Below are 21,152 nucleotides of genomic sequence, written 5' to 3' on the forward strand. Positions count from 1 at the left end.
TGTAATTACACTGTAATTTGCATGTAATTACATTGTAACTATAATGTAACTTTCAAAAATCTCTCTGTAACATGTTATTTCGGTAAAATGGAGGTCGTGGGAACAAATCTTTTCACATATGTGTGTGCTGTGATTTTTTTCTTCCTCACTATAACAAATCTTGTAATAGATCTAACGATTCAAAATTACGTGAAACTTACATACAAGTTATACTGTAGTTACATGCAAATTACAGTGTAATTACATACAAGTTACAGTGTAATTACACTACGATTATACTATAATTACATCTATCAAATTTTTAGGAGAAAATTTGTCGACAAATGTATAGGTGGTCCCATTACCATATGATTCTAACAAACATGCCACCCTATAGAAACACTAAGTATAGAAAGTCACCCACCGCCATCAGCTTAGCTAGGCAGCTGTTGCACCAGCCGTTCCCAGGCTCCAGCCGCTGCTCCCACACCTTTAGTGCACCGTGCTCGCCATCGAAGTCCATGGCCTACCGTTGGTGCATATGGCAACCACCAACTGTCGCGCCCACCATCGGTGTCGCCGCCACTGTTGGAGTCGCAACTGCGCCCGCCGTCGATGCCAGCAGCTGGTGTCACCGGCCATCGCCAAGACACCGCGCGGCCTCCACCAGCCTCCATTGCCTGCACAGGTCTCTCGCTGCCGTCAACCACACCGGCCGCCCGCTGCCATCACCTACGTCAGTTTTCCTGCTGTTGTAGCCTCCACCAGCTCAGATCGTGTCGCCCTCCAAGGACATCTTCACGCTGCCGGTTGACCGCAGCCAGATCAGTCACAGAGGCGCCAGATCCGAATTCATAGCTCATATCACAAATCCATAAATTAGTACAGTTCATGTTTACAACTGCAGCAGAAGCATTTTATGCATTTTCATACACCATGGTTTTATTCACAAATCACCACCTCATATATTTTCGTACAACAAGCAATACATTTTCGCTGCATATATATATATATATATATTAATTATTGTGATTGGAGGCTAGCACAAGTTCATGTGGTGAGGACCGGTGGAAGCTCGTCGGAGCTGCAGCCGAACACCTTGGCGTTGGTGTCCGGGAAGAAAGGGACGGCCTCCCAGAGCTCGCCGCGGTCGCCGACGCCGACGGGGTACGCCATGAGGTGGCCGGGGAGGCTCCCCTGGAACTTGTCGCTCGCGTACATGTCCCAGTGCTGCCGCGCGGCCTGGTTCACCCGGCTCATGCACCCATGGCGCGACGGGTAGATCATGTCGTCGCCGGCGGCGGCGGCGGCCTGGAACGCCGCCTGGCCGAGGTGCTCCCGCCACAGCGCGAGCCGGAACTGGTGCACTTGCCCCCTCGGCCACGAGTTCGGGGTGTCCAGGTGCCGCGGCTGGTACGCGCCCATCGCCATCTCCGTGTCCCTGCCGCCGTCCATGGATCGCTGGTTCACGTTCGCCGACCCCACGATGATGTACTCGTCGTCCACTGCAAAAAAATCATGGCGATCGATTGTCAACGGTTTCGTTTTGATCATCGTGTTCTTGTCAAATGTCCATATCTTGTCAATATCCCTGGTCCATATAATGTACTCTCTTCGTCCTAAAATTTATGATGCCATTGATTTTTTAGATAACATTTAAGTATTTAACTATTCGTTTTATTCAAAAGTTTATCATACGAAGAACGTTATGTGGAAACTAAACGACGTAATATAGATTGGGACAGAGGGGAGTACCTATCATGATGTTGGCGTTGACGTTGATCTTGAAGCGCCTGGCCTGCTGCGCCCTCATGTAGTCGCTGTCGAGCTCCGGCCGCTCCGGCGGCGCGTGCTCGCCGGGGACGTACGGCTCCCGGTTGCCCAAGCAGAAGAAGCTGAGGTACTCCCTGGGGTTCTGCGTCGAGCCCCTCGCGGCGAGCGCCGCCGCCACGTCCTTGTACATCATCTCCATGGTCCGCCGCTGCCAGTCCAGGACGGCCTGCACGGTGGCGCTCTCCGGCACGCCCTCCGGCCACATCGGGAGCACCACGTACACCCTGAACGAGTCCCCGGACCTGATCTTGCTTGCGAGCTTCAGCGACAGCTCCTTGGGGATGGTGTGCGGCGCCACGGCGGCGGCGGCGGCGTTCTTGGCGGTGGCGGCGCCGCCGGCGACGTCACGGTTCCACCCGTAGGAGCTCCCTAGGAAGCACTGGCTCTCGATGTAGATGAAGTACTTGGCGCGGCGGATGGCGTGGATGTAGCCGTCCTGGATGCTGCGCTCCACGGTGTCGCCGGTGGCGCCGGTGACGAGGCCGCACCGCGCGGCCTCGCCGGCGGTGTCCGGGAACCGGTCCACCGCGCGGCTGTCGATGGACCGGAACACCTGCACGTGCCACTCCTGGTTGTCCTGCTCCACCGCCTCGCGCGCGGCGGAGCTCCTTGGGAGGCGGGCGAGGAGGGCCTCGCCGCCGGCGCCGCCCTGCCCCCGCCACCTCTGCTCGAAGTTGTCGAGCACGTCCCACGCCGCCGGGCCCTCGATGCGGCAGTGCACGTCGTGCCACGGCTCCCTCGGCCCGCCCTTGGCGACGGACGCGCCGGGGAAGCTGGGCTGGTGGAAGTCGTCGCGGTGCGCGGTGGCGAGCGTCCGGAACAGCGGGTGCTCCTGCGTGTCGTACCTTCCGCCGCAGAGGTCAATGCCGCCGAGGAACGCGACGAGGCCGCGCGGGCCGTCGGCGACCACCGCCTTCTGGTGGTGCGTGAACACGGCGTCCCGGGGGCACACGACGCAGTGCACGCCCGTGCCGCGGAAGTAGCTCGCCGTGTCCTCGCCGCGCGCCGCGCCCATCCTCCCGTCCCGCCGCGCCGCGCCGAGGCCGGTGGCCGCCCGATCGTCCCACACCAGAAGCAGCACGGCGACGCGCTCCCCGGCCTTCGACTTGAGCAGGTGCCCCAGCGTCTGCGCGGGCCGCCTCGGGTCGCGCACCAGCGCGACGTCGGTGCTCACCGACCAGCCGGCGATGTACACCAGACTCCGGGCGTTGGCGACGGCGTCGAACACGTCCTCCCAGCACCTGCTGCCGGCGAGCGGCGGCGCGACGTGCGCGTCCTGGTACAGGGTCACCTTGCATCCGCGGTGCTGCCCGAAGAAAGCGCGGGGCAGCCCGGTGTACGGCGGCGGCGGCACGGGACCATCGACGCCCTTGCCCCACCGCGACGTGACGTCGGACATCACGTCGGTGAACCGGAGCTGGACATGAACCTTGTCAAGGCCTTCGAGTGGCTTCCTCTTCTCGTCGCAGAGCGGGAGCCACCGGTCGATCTCCTTGCCGCCGCCGACGTCGTCCGCGGGCAGGTAGGCTTGGCCGACGACCTCCTCGGCGGTGCCGTCTTCAGGATCGCCGTCGCGGTGGCCGCCGGTCGTCACGATGGTGAAGACGATGTCGCTGGCGTCGTGCGCGCAGTAGACGTGGAGCGGCTCCTCAGTCCACTGCGGCTGGTCGGTGGCGCGCGTCCGGGCGACGCGCGCCGCGTCCATGCCAATGGTGGCGTAGACGAGGCACTTGCCGTCGCCGTGGTGCGCTTGGTCAGTGGACTTGTCGAACCTCTGCGAGTGCATCAGTTAACCAGTATCATTATTTTCTTTTACAAGGAAGTTACTCCGTTTTTTCAATACATAAATACCTTCGACCTTTATGTACAACTACTGTTCGTCTGATTTAAAATAGTACGTACTATTTATTAACTTGGTTTATCATTAAATATATTTAAAGCACATTTCTTTTCTATTTGGACAATTTTAATAATATTAATGGTTGATGTACTTCCTCCTCTTAAAATAAATTAACTTACTATTATATGTGTCCAAATTCGTAAATTAAGATGTGTCATATTTTATATTAGATTAATTTATCTTGGAATGAAGGAGGTAACTTTAAAAATTAACGATGCTATATATCTATTAAACAACGAATTGAAGGAAGATAGTACTGGCAAGTATCAGCTGGAATTAGTTACAGAAGCATTACTGCATAATTAAGTACAATAATTAATAATGGACAATTAGATGGCGTATGTGGCTACTTCATGACCAGTGACAGGAGAGTTTTCGAACCTGGCAGGTGAAGATGAACGGCAGCTTCATGATTAGTGACAAGAGCTTTGTCCTCGGCAGCTTCTGACTCTGGTACAAGCACAAGTCGATTTCTTTTCTCAAATTGCACGGTTATAATATGTCACTAGATCGAAATCCTATGCGTGTGACTTAAGTTAAATGACAAAATGGTAAACGTGGTGAATGGGTTTGGCTTTACGTGTTCTATTCAATTTTGTTCCTTAGATTAATTATGATGTAGCTTAAGGAGATAAGAGGAACAGAATACACCATAGATCAGCTATTAATTTAAGGACTTGAAATAATTGAGATATCCATTAATTATATGGCACTGTGAGAGAATAAACAACTATCAATTTATAAGGGCATATCCATTTAGTTCAGCCCAACCAAAACTAAGGTCCCGTATTGGCAGCTTGCTTGATTTTCGTTAGCACACACGCTTCCCAAAATGCTAAACAATGTTTCTCTTAAGTAAATTTCAGAAAACTATAGGAACTTTAACCAAACTATCGTAAAACTATAGATTTAACTACAAATTTATCATCAAATTTATGATACAACCACATATCTAAAGCATTGTATCACAAGTCTACAACTTTAATTTGTGATGAAGTTATTAAAGAACTACAAATTTTAGAGTTTATATCCATAGCATTATTGAGGTAACAAAAATTGTACTTTTGTGGTAAAACTGATGTTAATTTGTAGTTTCTTTTTATACAATATCTTAAATCTATTTATGATAGATTGATCAAAATACATATAGTTTCGTGAAATTTGCTCTTTTTTTAATATAGATGTTTCTTTTAAGAATCAAATAAACTTATTTTTAACTTATAATAATTAACTAGCTGGGTTGCTCGCGCAATTGCGTGGCTAGCACCTATACGAAGTTATCTATTTTTTACAAACGATTTTACTTACAATTTGTTAAATAGCTATAATGTTGCCTTAGGACTTTAAAAAATCGTATGTTATCATCTCGGGTTTCTAATTTAATACTTTCTCCGTTTCATATTATAAAACTTTCTAGCATTGCCTAAATTTATATATATGCTAACGAATTTAGACATATATGCGTGCCTAGATTCATTAACATCTATGTGAATGTGGGCAATGTTAGAAAATCTTATAACCTGAAACGGAGGCAGTAGTTTTTAATAGTCACGCCTGTCACTATCCCTTACTCCTTTATTACCTATTTATTTGATTCACATACACACATACATATATATAATGGATATACATTCATTATCTTGTAACATTTAAAAATTGGACCTTATAGCTTTTAGAATTTATTGTCTCATTGGCCTCCTTTTTATATTTAGAAGTCACGTCAAACATCGTCATTGTATTCCTCTATGGCATCCCCTCTTTATTGTCATTTTAAAATCGAACATAATTATTGTTAGGGTTTATTTTTTTACTTTTAGAAGTCCCACCAACCGTCGCATACATGTCGCTTAATGGCTTACCCATCGGTCCTATTTTTAATCGTTTGGGATTCTAAAAATCGAACCTAATCATTTTTGGGGTTTATTTTATATTTTTAGATGTCCCGTCGACCATCACTACTCTATTTCTTTATAAGCCCATTACTCCTTCATCTTTATTATCATTTATCATCGTTATTTTCTAGATGAACTATTGTTTTTTAAAACTCTATTTTTTACTCTCATTTTTATTTATAAATTGTATTTACTTCAACTGTTATATTACTTTTTCTTATTCCAGAATTTATTTTATTTTTAATTCGAATTCCATTATTTATTTTATTATTTATTTTGAATTTTATTTAGCCTCATACTATATTTTATATGTACTGTTCTTGCACTATTTATTTTTCTGAATTTCAGTTATTTCTAAATTGTATTGCTACTTGAACTCTCATTTTCACTCATCTAATCTTAGAATTTATTCTTTTGTCCAAAATTTAAATAATGTTGTGTTGTAGATGGTCTTCTTTCAATAGTCCTTATTTTTTATCCTTAATTTTAGTTATTTATAAATTGTATTTTTATTTGAACTCTTATTATTATTTTTCTATTTTGAAATTTATTTTATTTTTATTCTGAATTGGACTATTCTCTCAACATTCTTTATTTTTCATTCCGAATTTTAGTTATTTCTAAATTATATTTCTACTTGAACTCTTATTTTTATTTTTCTAATTTCAATTTTTTTTTATTTTTTTATTTCGAATTTTAATTAATCTCTAGTAGTGTTCTATATGGACTCTTGGTTCAATATTTCTAATTTTAGCTATTTGTAAATGTATTCATACTTAACTTGCTTTTTCTCTGATTAATGTGGGAGTTTCTAGCGTCCACGCCGAACGCGTTGCCTCTTTTCAAACCTGTTCTAATAATATAATAGATACTCAATTAGTTATACACTAATGGCTTAATACATTTTGCGCACCCTGAAAAATCATATTCCAAACTCACTTCCAAAGTCAACCTTAAGTCTTCCATCTCATTAAGAGAGTCCACTTCCTAAAATAACACACAAGAGTTGGCTCAATGGATATTAGGCCATTCCCGGTGCAAGTTTCATAATAGTTTTCAATCTTATTAAATGAGATGCCAATGCCATATAAACTAAACTCAAGAAATTTATGAAGAGAAACAAGAAGTGGGTTTCATCTAGATGAAACTTGGTTTAGACCCTGTTTAGATGGGACTAAAACTTTTTAGTCCCTATCACATAAGATGTTTAGACACTAATTATAAATATTAAATGTACACTATTAATAAAACCCATTCTATAATGCTGGACTAATTCGCGAGACGAATCTATTGAGCCTAATTAATCCATGATTAGCCTATGTGATGCTATAGTAAACATGCGCTAATTATGGATTAATTAGGCTTAAAAATTTTGTCACACGAATTAGCTCTCATTTATGTAATTAGTTTTATAAGTAGTCTATGTTTAATACTCCAAATTCATCCGATATGACAGGGAGTAAAGTTTAGTCCTTGGATCCAAACACCACCTTACGCACTTAACTATATCTTGGAAATAGAATGAAAGTCCATTGTGACTAAATCATTGGAAACCACGAAATGAAACAGTGTATTGGAGATATTTAATTTTATTCATAATTACAAGCCTCAATGGATTATGTTGCACTATTGGAAACCACAAAATAAAACTATCCACTGGAAATGCACTTACTGTCACCAATAAGAGTACACTTTATTTATTTCAATGGGCTCTATGGTTATTTTTAGCTACATTGATAGACATGTTTTCTGCTGAAACTGGGTTTCCCTCGAAAATTGTGTTTCATATAGTACTATATCTGTTATTATGTTACAAGTGCATTTCTAACACTTGGAAGGTAAAGTATTAGGAAGAAAAATGACATATATGCTCTTCATTAAATAATGAATTGGATGTGGGAGGTAGTTAGGGGTAAAATGAAGATAATTTCAAACAAGAGATGATTGATGTGACACCTAATATTCTAAAAATACAATATTTCTGAGACAATCTTAAATTCTTAAAATATACTCCCTCCGTCCCCAAATATAAGGGATTTTGAACGGATGTGACATTTTTTAAGTGCTACGAATCAGGACAGGGAGCATGTTTATCAATCCCCTCCTATCTCACTTATATTTTAATATTTTAGGACGGAGGGAGTACTTCGTCTAGCAGGCAAATGTTTAGCAATCCCCTCCTATCTCTATTCTCCCTCTTTCACATCAGTGAAATTGTCTAGCATGTAGTTTCGTTGGCTAGCTATAATTGTTATTATACATAAGTGCCATCGTACAAGCTATTCATTTGCTGTTGAGCTTATTAGCCATATCCAAAATTTAAATTTTGAATCTTAATTTTATAATTGATTTTGTTATTTTTATATAAGCTTTTGATTCACTAAGAATGCATATATATTTAAATTTTATTCATAAATTATTTATTGGTCCTTAATAAGCAATTACGTCTTACAGTCAGCTCCAAGCGAAACAATGTCTCTTAGAAAAATTTGATAATTTGACAATTTCCTGTTGCCAATTTGCTTTAATTGATACTTGTGAGCTAGAATAGTATGTGAGATCATCTGAGTGAACGAAAGTAGATCGGGATGTCAAACAAACAGCGTCAAGTTATCAGAGCTCTCCGAATCTTATATGTATACCTTGCTATAGGCAGCCAGCTTGGGCTGCCCATGGCCATAATCTGATGCCTCTGAGGACACTGACGACAGCTTGGCCTCCAGGACCTTGGCCTCCATCACCCCGTGCAGCAACCGCTGTGCCATGGTTGCAACCTCTCCCTCAGCTTACCTTAATCCTGATCTCTCTCTCTCTCTCTCTCTCTCTCTCTCTCTCTCTCTGTTATTGTTAGTATCTGTCCTGAACTTAATGATTTGCGCGCGTATGTGTATATATAGCTAGCCAGTGCAGGGTTGTGATCTGCAGTCTCCTTCCTTCCTTCCGTGAAGCACAATTAATCAGAGGACAAAGTCGCCAGCCAGCGATTACAGAGATACCTATATATATTACCAGGTTGCAGAATTAAGTGATCTGGCAGCAAGGGATACTCAGGCGCACAAGGAAAGCCAAGGATAAGTGACAGTGTTCTTTCGAACTGGCTTTGTGCTTTTCTCCATCTTAAGCGAAGAAACAGGCATCTATGTTGTAGTACTTCCTAGCTATTAATACAATGGTTATAAGGTAGAGTCTCTCTACCTTTTGCGTTAAAAAAAACTTCCTAGGTATGAATTAATGCAAACAACATATACTACTACGGTAGAGTAACAATGGCATTAGGTGTTGATTTACGATTACTCGTAAAAAGTTGTTCTTTTGTAAAACTCTCTAAAATATGAACCTATAGGCTACAGATGACTTTTATTAGCTGCAACTAATTATTGGTCAAGATATGCAAAGTTTGAGTTTCTAAAAGCCTAATATGCGTCCTAAAATTTAACATGTTAATTAAAAAAAAATCTACTTTCCTCTCCCAAACTATATCACCAAAGCATTTAATATCCTAAACTATTTTCTAGGCTCACTTTATACCTCATAAACTATTAAACATGGGCCACTTTACTTCTTAATGATATCTCTCCTTTTCTTTTCTTCATATGATTTTTATTTTAAGCTAAAAATTTTTAGAGCTATAGATGACATCATTATTAAAATTGTAAAATATTTTTCGAAATTTTCATGATTGTTGACTTGAAATTTAAAGCCTCAATGTTTAAATGAGTTCTAGTTTTTAAATAAAAATTCCAAAAAAAATATTATATAGTGCATCTATCAATCACACCAAATTTTAATGCAAAATTCGACTTGTATAGAGAGAGAGAAAAAAAAAGAAGAAATAACATTAGTGAGTAAGTTGAATGACTTTCAGTAGTCTGGGGTATAAAATGAGTGAGAAAATTATTTATAGAGGTTAAGTGCTCCAATGAAATAGCTTAGAGGTGTAAAATAAGAAAAATATTTTTTGTTAAAAAATAGAAATATGGGCACCGTTATATTGTGGTGTATCAAGATTATAATGGAGCAAATAGCCATATAGCTGTGTGAACAAAATATAATTACACATAGCAAAAATTGCATATCAAATTCAATTGTACTTTTCAATATATCTGTACGCAAATTTACAATAAAAAATCAGGTAAAATATTAGGAATGGCAAGAACAATTCTATATACCAACTTCTCTGGGAAACTACAAAAGGAACCTAATTAAAATGAGATCTCGTTAGGTATTGAGTCTTAGTTGGGAGAGACGAGAACAATAATGTATTTGAATCTTCCTAAGGTCTGCTTTGACACAAGCCCATAACCCTAGTGAAAGGAAACATATATTTATGATAATAGGGATATGACAACATATATGCATGTTTAGGATCGTGCCTCATCAAGCTTTTGTGGGATAGGGGATAATGAAATACGTCTTCAATCTGCACCTTCCTGATCATCAATTATAAATTCTTTTTCGAACGGTCAACCCATTCCCGATGTTTTAAATAAAGAAGAATGTATCCTATTTTAAGAAAAAAAGGGAACTGAATTTTACAGCACATAGTTAATTAGAAAAAACTGAGTGAAAATCACAACTCCAACAAAGTCTTCAACTAACCTAAACAACATAGCAACGGAAAAGGACAGTCAACAAACGATGCTCAACACATAAACGGCAAGGCCATGCAACAAGCTAGAAGAAAGGAAGACTCCCACACTAGCAAAGATATGAAGGATTTTCTCGATGATGCCTTCAAGAAGGACACCATGCCAAACCACGTCGTCATTGCTGGCCTTGAGCTAGGTTTTCATTCGAAGAATCGAAACACAGCATGACGAGGAGACAAAAATGTCACCTCCAAGAAGAGAACGGCGCCCACAGGCATTGCCGTCTAGGCTTTCACCATAGCCTCCACCGAGCTGCCAATGTTAAAGCAGTCCCACTGTCAGTTGTGCTCGCTCACAGGTGTGTTTACAGCTGCCCTAGCCCAACGTAGTGTGTCAAGGTGACCTACTTTCCTACACCGCAGCCACCGACACCCTCCAAAAATAAATGGAGCGTCCATCATCACCCATCATCACCAACTGAGCCGACAAGATGCCGGATCTAGCCACGGATGCCCCAGATCCGGCAAACCTTCACTCCTGGGGCTGCATCCGACGCCAACCAGTTTTCAAGCTACTGGATCTAGGCATGGATGCTTTAAAACTTTTGAATAAGACAAATGATCAAACATGTATTTAAAAGTCAACAACATTATCTATTAAAAAACTAATGGAGGGACTATAAGACATGCCCTATGAAACTTCTGGATCGCTGATGTCACATGCTATACAAGTAAAAGCATATACGAATAAAAACAATGATATTTTTATTTGAATAGCTCGAATTTAAATTACATGACTAATTTTTTATGAGGTTTTTGGATGGCATGCGGGCTTTTTTGAATATTCGACTTATATATATTAATAAGAGTAGGGAAATATAAATTCCCATGTACGTTGCTTTAAACTGATACAAGTCAGAGAGATACATAAAACAATCCTTTTAGAAGGTAAAGGTTGCTGAGAAAGTAATCTTTCGGATACCCATGCAGCAATAATAGATGAAATCGATCGATTAGAGAGTTGCGGCATTGCCGTGATGATTTCATCCACAGGCCTCTACTAATGTGTACACCGTTTAACAAATCGGCAATCCCTTCAATTGCCTCCACGAAATAAAAAAAAATTCAAAAAATTTGACACGATAGATTAATGGGTAATATATCACTCCACAAAGCAACCTCAAATTCAACTTGTAAAGGTTGTATTAAATTTCTTATTTTTTTTACACTAGAAGTTGAATTTGAATTTACATACTTGTGAAGTAATATATTACACATTAATTTATCTTATCAATTTTTTTAAAGTTTTCTCATAGATATTTGGTTGAGTGGACATCCACCCATGGATCTCCGTTAAATTTGAGGAGCGAACGGCCCTCGCGTCGCCATCCCCCTCGGGCGACACGGGAGGCGACTTGGCTGCCATCGCCGACCTCTCCTTCCCTCCTCCTCTGCCTCGCCGCCGCCTGAGTGGCCGTCGGCAAAGCTGCGTGACCGCAAGGATGGGGGCGGCGGGGCTTCGCTTCTCTCACCACGCAGGGGTAGGGGGCTGCTCGGCATTTGGAACGGTGGAACCGCCCAGATTTGTGCGTTCCGGCCGGATCTGGTAGGAAGGAAGTTGGCGGCGGGGTAGTGCCGTGGGGCGGTGGCATTTGGCGGGGGTGGCGGCGGCGTTTGGAGGTGATGGCGGCGGTGGAAGTGACCGCTAGATCCGCGCCTAGAAATGGCGGGGAAGTGACCGGTGGCGGGGTCTACTGCTGGCGATCGACGGCGGTGCCCGGTGGCACGGCGGCGGGCGAGGTTCGACTCCGTGACGGTGGAGGTGGCGCCAGCTCACCGAAGAAGTTGCGGCCGGCAGCCATGAAGCGCGTGTAGGCTTGGTCGGCGGCATCGAGGACGGCCGACGCGTGATGGCTACGCAGCAGGAGGTGATGTCATGGAGGCGGAGCCTGGTGAGGTGGCTGCACGCGGATACTAGCCGGTGGGGGCGCCGGTGCAGTGTACCGACGCGCCGGCAGAGGTTTTTTATGGCGGTGGAGCAATGGAGTTTCTGTGGTAGATTGGCAGGTGGTGGACGGCGGGTGAAAACCCAGCCCGGCCTCGGCCGGACCGACAATCGATGGCGTTCAAGTGTCATTCCCCTCCTGAGGGTGTTGTCGTGCCGTCTCACCCCTCAACGGTTGTTGCCAGGCGAAAGCCCAGTCTCGGCTCTCTTGAGACCTTGACGGACGGCGGCGGCGGTGTTTCCATCGCTTCTCTCCTTGGAGACGTCATCTAGGCATCCCCTTACCAAAACCACCCAAACTTTTGGCGCAAGCACGCTCTAAATTTCTTCCTCTCGTGGCGGCGTCCTAAATACTACAAGTTGGCCACGGCGGAGGGCCTAGGGGGAGAGATGTTCCATCTTCTCTCTCACCCTCTCTCGCTAAATCCTAAAGACGTGGATAAAGTTGGATTTTGTGTTGTTTGTAAGGGTAGGGTTTTGGGCGATCTCGGTTGTTTCTGTTGTTAGTTTAGCAGCGGCCAGTCCGGTGCTACTCTTCTCCAGGACTTGTGGTTTGGCGTTGTCGGTGTGTGGGCGGCAGTACATTTTTTTGTTTTTTCTGGTTACGACCTACAGGATGTAATATTATAATTTTTTTCTACTCTATCACTAGAATTTCGTACCGTCTTGTACTAGTCATTCCAGAAAAGAAAATTTGAGGAGCGCTAGCTTCATCCCTGCTGACCTCGACAAGAAAAAACAACTATATACCATAACTCTTGCTTTTCGCATGTGATGAAGGTTAAATTAGATATCCTAATTAAGCAAAGCAAAATGGAATATATATGGAGCAGTACAATGGTGTTGCCGCGGCGTGGCAGGCAGCTAGCTGGCCGGCCGGCAGCCACGCCACCGTCTACTATACGCCGCTACGGTGCGGACGACGAGGCGGCGCCGGCGAGCGCATGGGTGCGGTTGAGGACGGACATGAGGCGCTGCAGCCTGAGATCCTCCCTGAACTGCCGGATGAACCGCTCCGCCCTCGCGTTCACCTCCGCCTTCCCTTCCACCTCCGCGAACGCGCGCCTCCCCTTCGCCGCCTCCCTCCTCTTCCTCGGCCTCTCCTCCGCCGTAGCAGCAGCAGCCACCTCGCCGGCGGTGGCAGCAGCAGCAGCAGCAGCTTGTGGCGGCGGCGGCCGAACGGCGGCCACCGCTGGATGCGCGTGCGCCTCGTCCAATCCAATGGGATTCTCCTCCGCCGCCTCTGCATTCCCTGACGCCGCCGGCGACGTCGGTGGACCTACGGTGATGTCGTCCTCTTGCACACCGGAGATCGCGTGGACGAAGGAGAAGGCGGAGAAGGACCGTAGCCGCTCCATGACCATGGACGACGCGCTGCGAGTGAGCCTGCGCCTGGTCGACGACGGCGGCGGCGGCGGCGCCTGCTCATGCGCCCGGGACGACACAGCGACGGCGCCGACAACGACGGTGAACAGGACGAACCACGCGGCGCCCGGGCTGAGCCACGGCGGCAGCGGCCACCACCACAACGACGGCGACGACGACGACTCAACCGCGGCCATCGATCTTGTCACACACACTCTCACTACACCCCGGTCTTTGCTTTCTTGCAGTTGCAGCGATCTGCTCGTCCTCGAAACCTCTGTATATTAAGAATCTGTGAGAGATGGTTTGGTTGGTGTCGAACAATAAACAAATGAAAGATCGAGAAGAAGCAGTGCGCGCGGGCGCGTGAGACACATGACATGCTGATCATCTGGAGTGGAAAATCGCATTGGATCTCCACTTCTCTCTCTCAGCGTACACGGACTAAGCTGTACGTGGTTGTTAATTAAGCTTAAGCATGTGTAATTCATGCAAGTGGGTGAGAATTAATTTTTATTTGGACCGTGTTTAGTTTAATCACGGCCGGCCGGGCAGTAACCTGCGAGAAGATTCCCAACAACGGTTAACGATGATTAAATTAGCAACTCTGATATTATCTAAAAAAATTTTTGGAACTGTGATTGTTCATGGACGGAGGGCTAAACTATTACTCTCCGTTCTGTTTGAAAATAATTGTCGTTTTACAGAAAACCACATTTAAAAAAATAAATTTCATCACTCTTTTTCTATATTATAGAAATTCGATTTTATTGAAGTATATTTTAAAATTAATATGCATACTAGAAACAAATTCCCGTGCGTTGGAATGTGTAAAGATTATTTTAATTATACATACTCGCTGTCTATATGCATGGGTGTCATTATTAAAGGTATGGAAGTGGTCAAATACATTGTGTAAAAGTTTTCTAGCTAGCATGCTTTTTTTCAGAAAATCATAAGCTGTAAATTTCAGAAACACAATAGAAGGCAATATATCCACCGGTTGTCTTACATTATGCATCAAGCGTAGTCTGAATATGACACAATCCCTGTCTCGCATTGTGTGGGAAGCATGGTTTGAATCAGATAACAATCTCGCATTGTGTGGGAAGCATGGTGAATATTAGAGCAGGTATAATAAGTCCAGCTCTGCTGGCTAATAGCCAAGCCACGTCAAATAAGTCCTACGTGGATGAGGGAGATGAGATGAGAGAGAGGCAAGTGAGCGATTGCACAAGCGCCGGCTGAGCACAAGCGCCTAGGTGAAGAAAGCAAATGGCTAGTTAACACGTGCCTGCCAAGAGATAATTTCTGTGTATGAGCCTATCAAATTAGAATTGTGGGTCCGGTAAAAGATAAAATAGCTTTTAGAGATAATATGAGGATATTACTAATATACGCACTACATGTATATGGTTAGCTATAAAGCAGAGCTGGACTTCTTTGGTGCCGACGATAAGCTTTCTCTATTAACCTTGCTCTTAGCAGATGGATTAATATTTTATTAGCAAAGTGTTAGGATTGGACATTTGCATGTAGCGGTTAGGTTTGGAGTTAGCTTGTATTAATTATTATTTTATTATTTTGTTTCATTCAGTCGGAAAGATGACGTCTTAAAAATTATTTATTTAGTTAGCCATGTTAGGTTGGGTTATATTTAGTCTAATTAGTAGGGTGATCAATGCACTTCTGGAAAAAGATGAAAAACCATCTTTGATCGGTCGACCAAATTCCACAATTAATAGTCCCGGTTGCAATAAAACCAGACTAAATATAAGATTATCTTTAGTCCCGGTTCAAAAGTTTAGAGCTACTTTTTGATCTTTAGTCCCATTTGGTAACAACAATCGGGACTAAAGATTATTTTTAGTCCCGGTAAAAAAAAGGCAGGCGGTGTCAAACTCCTCTATTATCTTTAGTGACGGTTGGTGTTATCAACCGGGAAAAATGATCGGCATACGTGGAGAGGGCGAGGCGTGCGCGCGAGATCGAGGAGGAGGAGGCGCACAGGATCAGTTAATAAGTTCTATCTCCTCCTCCCTTTATCTCTTCTTCCTCATTCACCCCCATCTCTTCCTCTTCCTCCTCCTCCTCTCCTCTAACTACAAATGTCTAGGCCTAATGGTACACCCATAAATGTTTCTAAATCGATCACCACGTGTCACTCTAATAAATTGAAAAACTCTATAAGTGTGACAAATGAAAACAAAATATCCAACCATCGGTTTCCACTTGAACTAATGGATCCACTATCTTATATAGTTAGATCTATCTTTAAACGAAAATCCAAAAACTCCCTCCCTCCCATTTCTCCCGTTCCTCTTTCCCTACCATTCATTCTCTGTTCTTTATCTCCATAGCAACTAAATCCAAAATTATATTTAAGAGAAAAAAAAACACCTACAAATAGACTCCGCCTAACAAATCTAGCAACCTTTTACTCTGTCATGTGCTTCTCTTCTCTTTCTTCTCAAGCTAGCACTTATAGAAACAACATAAATTAGACTTTAAAATAATCATAAATTTTTAAATCTTATATTCAATTGATGACATTTCTAAACTATTACAATTTTCAATTAAATCAATAATTCAGTACATTGTGGACCACATCTATCTACCTTGAAGCCTCCAATAAATAAAATAAAATACTAAAATTTCTAATTAAAAAATAAAAAATCCCACCTTATGTTTTTAATAAACAGTCAACCTATTATTTATACCATGCTAAATATCTAATGACCTTCTTCCAACTCCTTCTATTTCAGATTACAAGTCATTTTAAATTTTGTCTATGTCAAGTTACTTGAATTAGTTTATAAAAACATAGTAACATTTTCAACACAAAACAATTATATTATAAAAAACATATTCAATTCTGAATTCAATAAAAATAATTTGGTGATGTAAATATTGATATACTTTCCTCAACAATGGAAGTAGTTAATTTCTCTTATACTTCATCCTAGATGCGCTTTTATGAATAAATGATCTTTTTAGAGATAAATAAATGTTCCTAAGATGATCATAACATCTAAATTATACCTATGATATTTGATGTCACTAATGGATTAGAGAAAAAGCTTTTAATTATATCATTTTTTATGTCATAACGTGTACCCTGTCTAGGATCTATTTGTTATAGACAATAGATTGAAAACAATTAAGCGATAACTTTATCCCATGCCAAGTTGTATGGCCTTAACCCACTTATATTTCTATACCAAATTGCAGAGACCAAAACATTTAAGGGATGCTTGATGAAATAGAAATCTAGAAAAAAAAATAACATGATAAAAATAATTGAAGACTGAACTTTGTTTTTCTAAATTTAAGATTTTTTTAATCTAAAACCCATTCTAAATAGCAATGTTCAAATATTTAGGAGTACTGATACAATGAAAATAATTAAAATTCTAAATAAAATATAATATAAAATTTGACATTTTGGGCATTATGTTGGAAATAAAATCTAACATAATATCAGTTCGAAGTATACAACCCTAAACTATAACTTGAGAACGATAAAAGTCTCATTTTCTAATATATTTTCTGTTTCTGATTTAGAAAAACTTTTACTGCTAAACCATAAATTCATACTGCAATACTATATACTTACAATTAAATCAATATTTCAACATATTCAGTTCATTTAGTTAGATGATGTAGTCGTATTAGCCATATTTTTAATAGAAAATATCTTCAATTAATATATCCTAAAATTCATAAAAACATATATAGTATACAAAAGAAAAATTGTTACTCATAGTTTAGAATGTGCAAAAATAAGATATGCTAAATATTAAAAAAAAGAAGTGCATTTTGTAGAAGTGATATATAGTTTCACATATATATTTTTCTTATAAAACCTAATTTGCATGGTTTTAAATAATTTTAGTTTAGAATTTATACACCAGCGATGGTTACTAGCATTCAGAGAAACACCACACAAATTATTGAAAAATTAAACATGTTTAAAATAGAGTAATCATAAACATTCCTAATCAAATTTCTAGCACAGTTAAATAAGATGCCCGCGCATACGCGGGCTATCTTTCTAGTTTTAGAAATTATTCGTAATCAAAATTCAAATAAGTTTAACATAGTCTCGTCCAAAATAACAACTATTTTTCAACACGGAGAGAGTACACTGTTAAATCTTTAAGGAAAAGTCTAGCTAAACTTCTGGCTTAACATCGTTAGCTGCAGTCTTAGCTATTCTAATTCTAATGGTAGTAGCAGTTTGACACATCAAACCTTTTTATGTAGCAACAAACTCTCGAGTGTGACATCCCCGCAATGCTCGAACACATTCGAGATCCATGGAAATTCTGAATCGATCAAGCAACTCCATCTCCTAGCTAGGCCTACCAGCCACCAAACCGATCGACCTCCCTCTCCGATCATATCCCTTTTCATGGCTTTTCATGCAGCTCTTTTGAGTCGATCATATCAGTGCTCTCTTGACAGCTTGCACACAGTTAAGCACCAGCTGTTGGCAACTGCACCATGCATGGATCGATGCTAGGCTCGATCGAAAATCCGTTTTACTTTTAATAGGCATCCGGCGATCGATGGAGACGAGTGGTGGAGAAAATGGCGGATGACATGGACAGCTGCTGAGGGCCTCTCCTATTCCTACGACGACGCCAGGGCCAGCCCTCCACCGTCGCCTCCGACCTCGCGACCTGGCGAGCCAGAGAGCCCCCGTCGCCGCTGCCGCCGCGGCTGCCGCCATGACCTCCACCACCACCATCACCACCACCAACACCACCACCACCACCACCAACAACAACAACAACCCCGTCTCCACCACCACCACCACCACTGCCTCCCACCAACGCCAGAGCCTTCCCGTCGCCGCCCGTCCTCCGCACTCCAGCGGCAGCGGCAGCGGCAGCGGCGGCTCGCATCGCGGCGCCAGCGGCGGAGGGAGCGGAGGAGGTGGTGGTGGTGGAGGTGGTGGTGGAGGTGGAGGGGGAGGGACGAATCAGGCATGCGCGGCGTGCAAGTACCAGCGGCGCAAGTGCAACCCGGACTGCCCGATGGCGCCCTACTTCCCCGCCGACCAGCAGCGCCGCTTCCTCAACGCGCACCGCCTCTTCGGCGTCAGCAACATCCTCAAGACGCTCCGCCACCTCAAGCCCGAGCTGTGCGACGACGCCATGCGCACGCTCATCTACCAGGCCGAGATGCGGGCCCACGACCCCGTCGGCGGGTGTTGCCGCGTCATCTGCGATCTCGAGCGCCAGCTCGAGCTCGACACGGCCGAACTCAACACCGTACTCCACCATCTGGCGATGTGTCGTCAGGCGGCTGCCGCTGGCGCGTCCGGTAGCGTCGCCGCTGCGCTGCCGGCAGGCGTGTTGGACGACGCGTGCGCCGATCTCGATGTCACCTCGTCAAACCAGCCTCTCCTACTCAGTGCGGAGCATGAGGTCGTTGATGCGCTCTATGCCAATCAAGAAGCCGATGCTGCGATCCTACACGCCGACGGCCATCATAATCAGGACGAGAGTCAGCGTGAACACCATCACGGTCAACCACAGCAGCTTTACGATTACTTCTACTACGACTCGACCGCCGGTGACGACGTCAGTAGCAAGCCGCATCTCGACATCAATGTCGATGGAATGCAGCATTTTGATTTCGACACCAACTATGATGCTGAACACAAGGTTGAGCTCACATCCGATCACCAAATGCCGGTAGGGGTGGATGAGCACAACCAGATTGATGATAAGGGGTTCGAGATAAAGTCGGGACCGTCACTCGTCGATGTGTTCGACCTTCGGCAGGAGGAGGAGCAAGTGCAGACGGTGGACGTGAACACGGACATCGAGGTCAAGGAAATGGTGGATATGAACGCCGACATCGATGTCAAGACAATGGTGGACGAGAACAGCAACATCGACATTATCAAGACAATGGTGGACGTGAACGCCGACATCGTCGACGTTGTCAAGACGGTGGTGGACGTGAACGGCGACATTGGTGTTAAAGAGGAGCTGCCGGAGCTGGACAATGGCAAGATCATAGCAGGTGATGCGACTCAAATGGCCGAGTCGTCGCATTGCAGACTAGGATTAGGTGTTTCTTCGTTCTAATTGTTCCGTCATCATCGTCTCGTCCGTATGCATATGTGAAGGAGGTATGCATTCGGAATTTTCTTGGAGATGATGTAGAGAATTTTGAAAATTCAGTCGAGTGTTCAAGGGAACAATTTGATATCAGGATTAGATTCTTTTTGTATTTTTGCTAATAATAATATGGTACGGGTGTGAATATATCTGGCATTGTAATTATCCTACTGCCAAATAATAATTAATGTATCTTGGTTCCATTCATTTGGGAAAGAGATGTTACTCCTGGCAGTGGCATCCATTGTGTAAGGATGGCGGCGGGGGGCCTTCTCGCGGTGGTGCCCCTTCTCAGCGCGGGGGATGCATCGTTCGCCGGCGGCGGCGAGGCCTTCAGGTTAATTGGGCTGCTGTAGATCCGGCCCCGCTGTCGCCAGATCTATGACGGCGATGTCTGGAAGCGTGTTGCGGAGGCGGTACGGCCGGCGGAGGCCGCTGCGGCGCGAGGCGGCGTGGTGGTTGTGGCTCGTGGGATGCATGGCTGGCGCCCGCGAGGCGTCGCTGCTCGCGGGCGCGAGGTGGCGTGGCGGTTGCGACTCGTGAGGTGGCCGGCGGTGACCGGCGCTCGCGGCGTGTCGCGGCGCGAGGTGACTCGTGAGGCAGCAGGCGGCGGCAACCGGCTCCGGGTCGACGGCATGTCGGCCTGCTGGGGGTGTGCGCTGGCTGGCTGCCCCCACCCCCCCCCCCCCACCGCACCCCCTCTGATCACCCTTCCTTTCTCTCTACCTCCTTGCTCTTCCTCTCTATGCCGCCTCTCGGCACAAACTGTTGGGGGAGACCATCCTCTCCCCACTCCCCCGCAGCGCTCCCCTCTCTGCACTGGTGGTGAAGTTGCAGGTGGTCGCCACAGCCCTATGTTCAGCTCTTAGTTCCTCTCCGGGCCGACCATGCCTCTTTGGTGCCTCCCCTTCCCTTGGCTGTCTACTTCCAGATCTGGCCGTGGTCTCTTTCGGTGCTTGAGGAGTTTGTTCGTCCGTGGTATTGGTCCTGTTTGTACGTAGATAGGGCTCTTAGGCCTCACCGGTGCTTCACGTGCACTGTGGCTTTCTGAGCTTGTTGTGGTGCTGAGGTTGGAGCGGTGTGCTTACCTCCATGGTGCGAGAGCTTTTGCTCAAGCCCTGCATGCTCTTCCAGGATCGGCAATATCGACGTCTGCGGGTGCCGATTCCTCCTTGGAGGTGTTGCCTTATGGACTCTCTCCCACCTAGGTGAAAACCCATTCTGGGCGGGCGTCGACAATGGCTTATGTCGTTGTTCACATTCTTGAAAGCTTCGTCGTGTTGATATTCTTGAAGGCTTCGTCTTAGGGTCTTGCTTTTCCCTCAGCATTCTGTGGTTCGTAATTGTTTTGCCTCATGCTTTTTGTGTCTTCTGTGTAAGATTTTCGTAGGTTTCACTTCTGCAAACCGTGCAGTTATATGGTTTTTAGGCCCGATTTTGCTTATAAATAGGA

The 21,152-nt window shown here is 44.4% G+C and overlaps 3 protein-coding genes across 3 annotated transcripts; 1 reads left to right on the forward strand and 2 right to left on the reverse strand.

The window, feature by feature from the left end:
- Positions 1-780: 780 nt before the first annotated feature.
- On the reverse strand, positions 781-8,485 carry LOC4345514 (phospholipase D alpha 1). The gene is made up of 4 exons (XM_015793624.3): positions 8,247-8,485; positions 4,094-4,162; positions 1,735-3,586; positions 781-1,484 (listed from the first exon to the last, which is right to left on the reverse strand). The coding sequence occupies exons 1-4, from the start codon at positions 8,367-8,369 to the stop codon at positions 1,030-1,032; spliced, it is 2,499 nt and encodes an 832-aa protein (XP_015649110.1). The 5' UTR covers positions 8,370-8,485; the 3' UTR covers positions 781-1,029.
- Positions 8,486-12,927: 4,442 nt separating this feature from the next.
- Positions 12,928-13,838, reverse strand: LOC107276925 (uncharacterized). Its single transcript, XM_015794157.3, has one exon. It carries the CDS (start codon positions 13,757-13,759, stop codon positions 13,106-13,108), a length of 654 nt encoding a protein of 217 aa, XP_015649643.1. The 5' UTR covers positions 13,760-13,838; the 3' UTR covers positions 12,928-13,105.
- A 4,365-nt stretch (positions 13,839-18,203) lies between these two features.
- On the forward strand, positions 18,204-19,906 carry LOC9266602 (uncharacterized). Its single transcript, XM_026027477.2, has one exon. The coding sequence runs from the start codon at positions 18,296-18,298 to the stop codon at positions 19,664-19,666; it is 1,371 nt and encodes a 456-aa protein (XP_025883262.1). The 5' UTR covers positions 18,204-18,295; the 3' UTR covers positions 19,667-19,906.
- Positions 19,907-21,152: the final 1,246 nt, after the last annotated feature.

This window comes from Oryza sativa, chromosome 8 (assembly GCF_034140825.1).
Source record: "Oryza sativa Japonica Group chromosome 8, ASM3414082v1".
NCBI lineage: Eukaryota > Viridiplantae > Streptophyta > Magnoliopsida > Poales > Poaceae > Oryza > Oryza sativa.

Bases quoted from the DNA above. Each gene is read 5' to 3' on its own strand.
- LOC4345514 (XM_015793624.3), bottom strand. From the start codon at position 8,369: ATGGCACAGCGGTTGCTGCACGGGGTGATGGAGGCCAAGGTCCTGGAG. The intron at 3,587-4,093 runs GTTCGAAAACTC...ATGCACTCGCAG, and splicing joins CGTTCATCTTCACCTGCCAG to AGGTTCGACAAGTCCACTGA. The intron at 1,485-1,734 runs GTACTCCCCTCT...ATTTTTTTGCAG, and splicing joins CAACGCCAACATCATGATAG to TGGACGACGAGTACATCATC.
- LOC107276925 (XM_015794157.3), bottom strand. From the start codon at position 13,759: ATGGCCGCGGTTGAGTCGTCGTCGTCGCCGTCGTTGTGGTGGTGGCCG.
- LOC9266602 (XM_026027477.2), top strand. From the start codon at position 18,296: ATGACCTCCACCACCACCATCACCACCACCAACACCACCACCACCACC.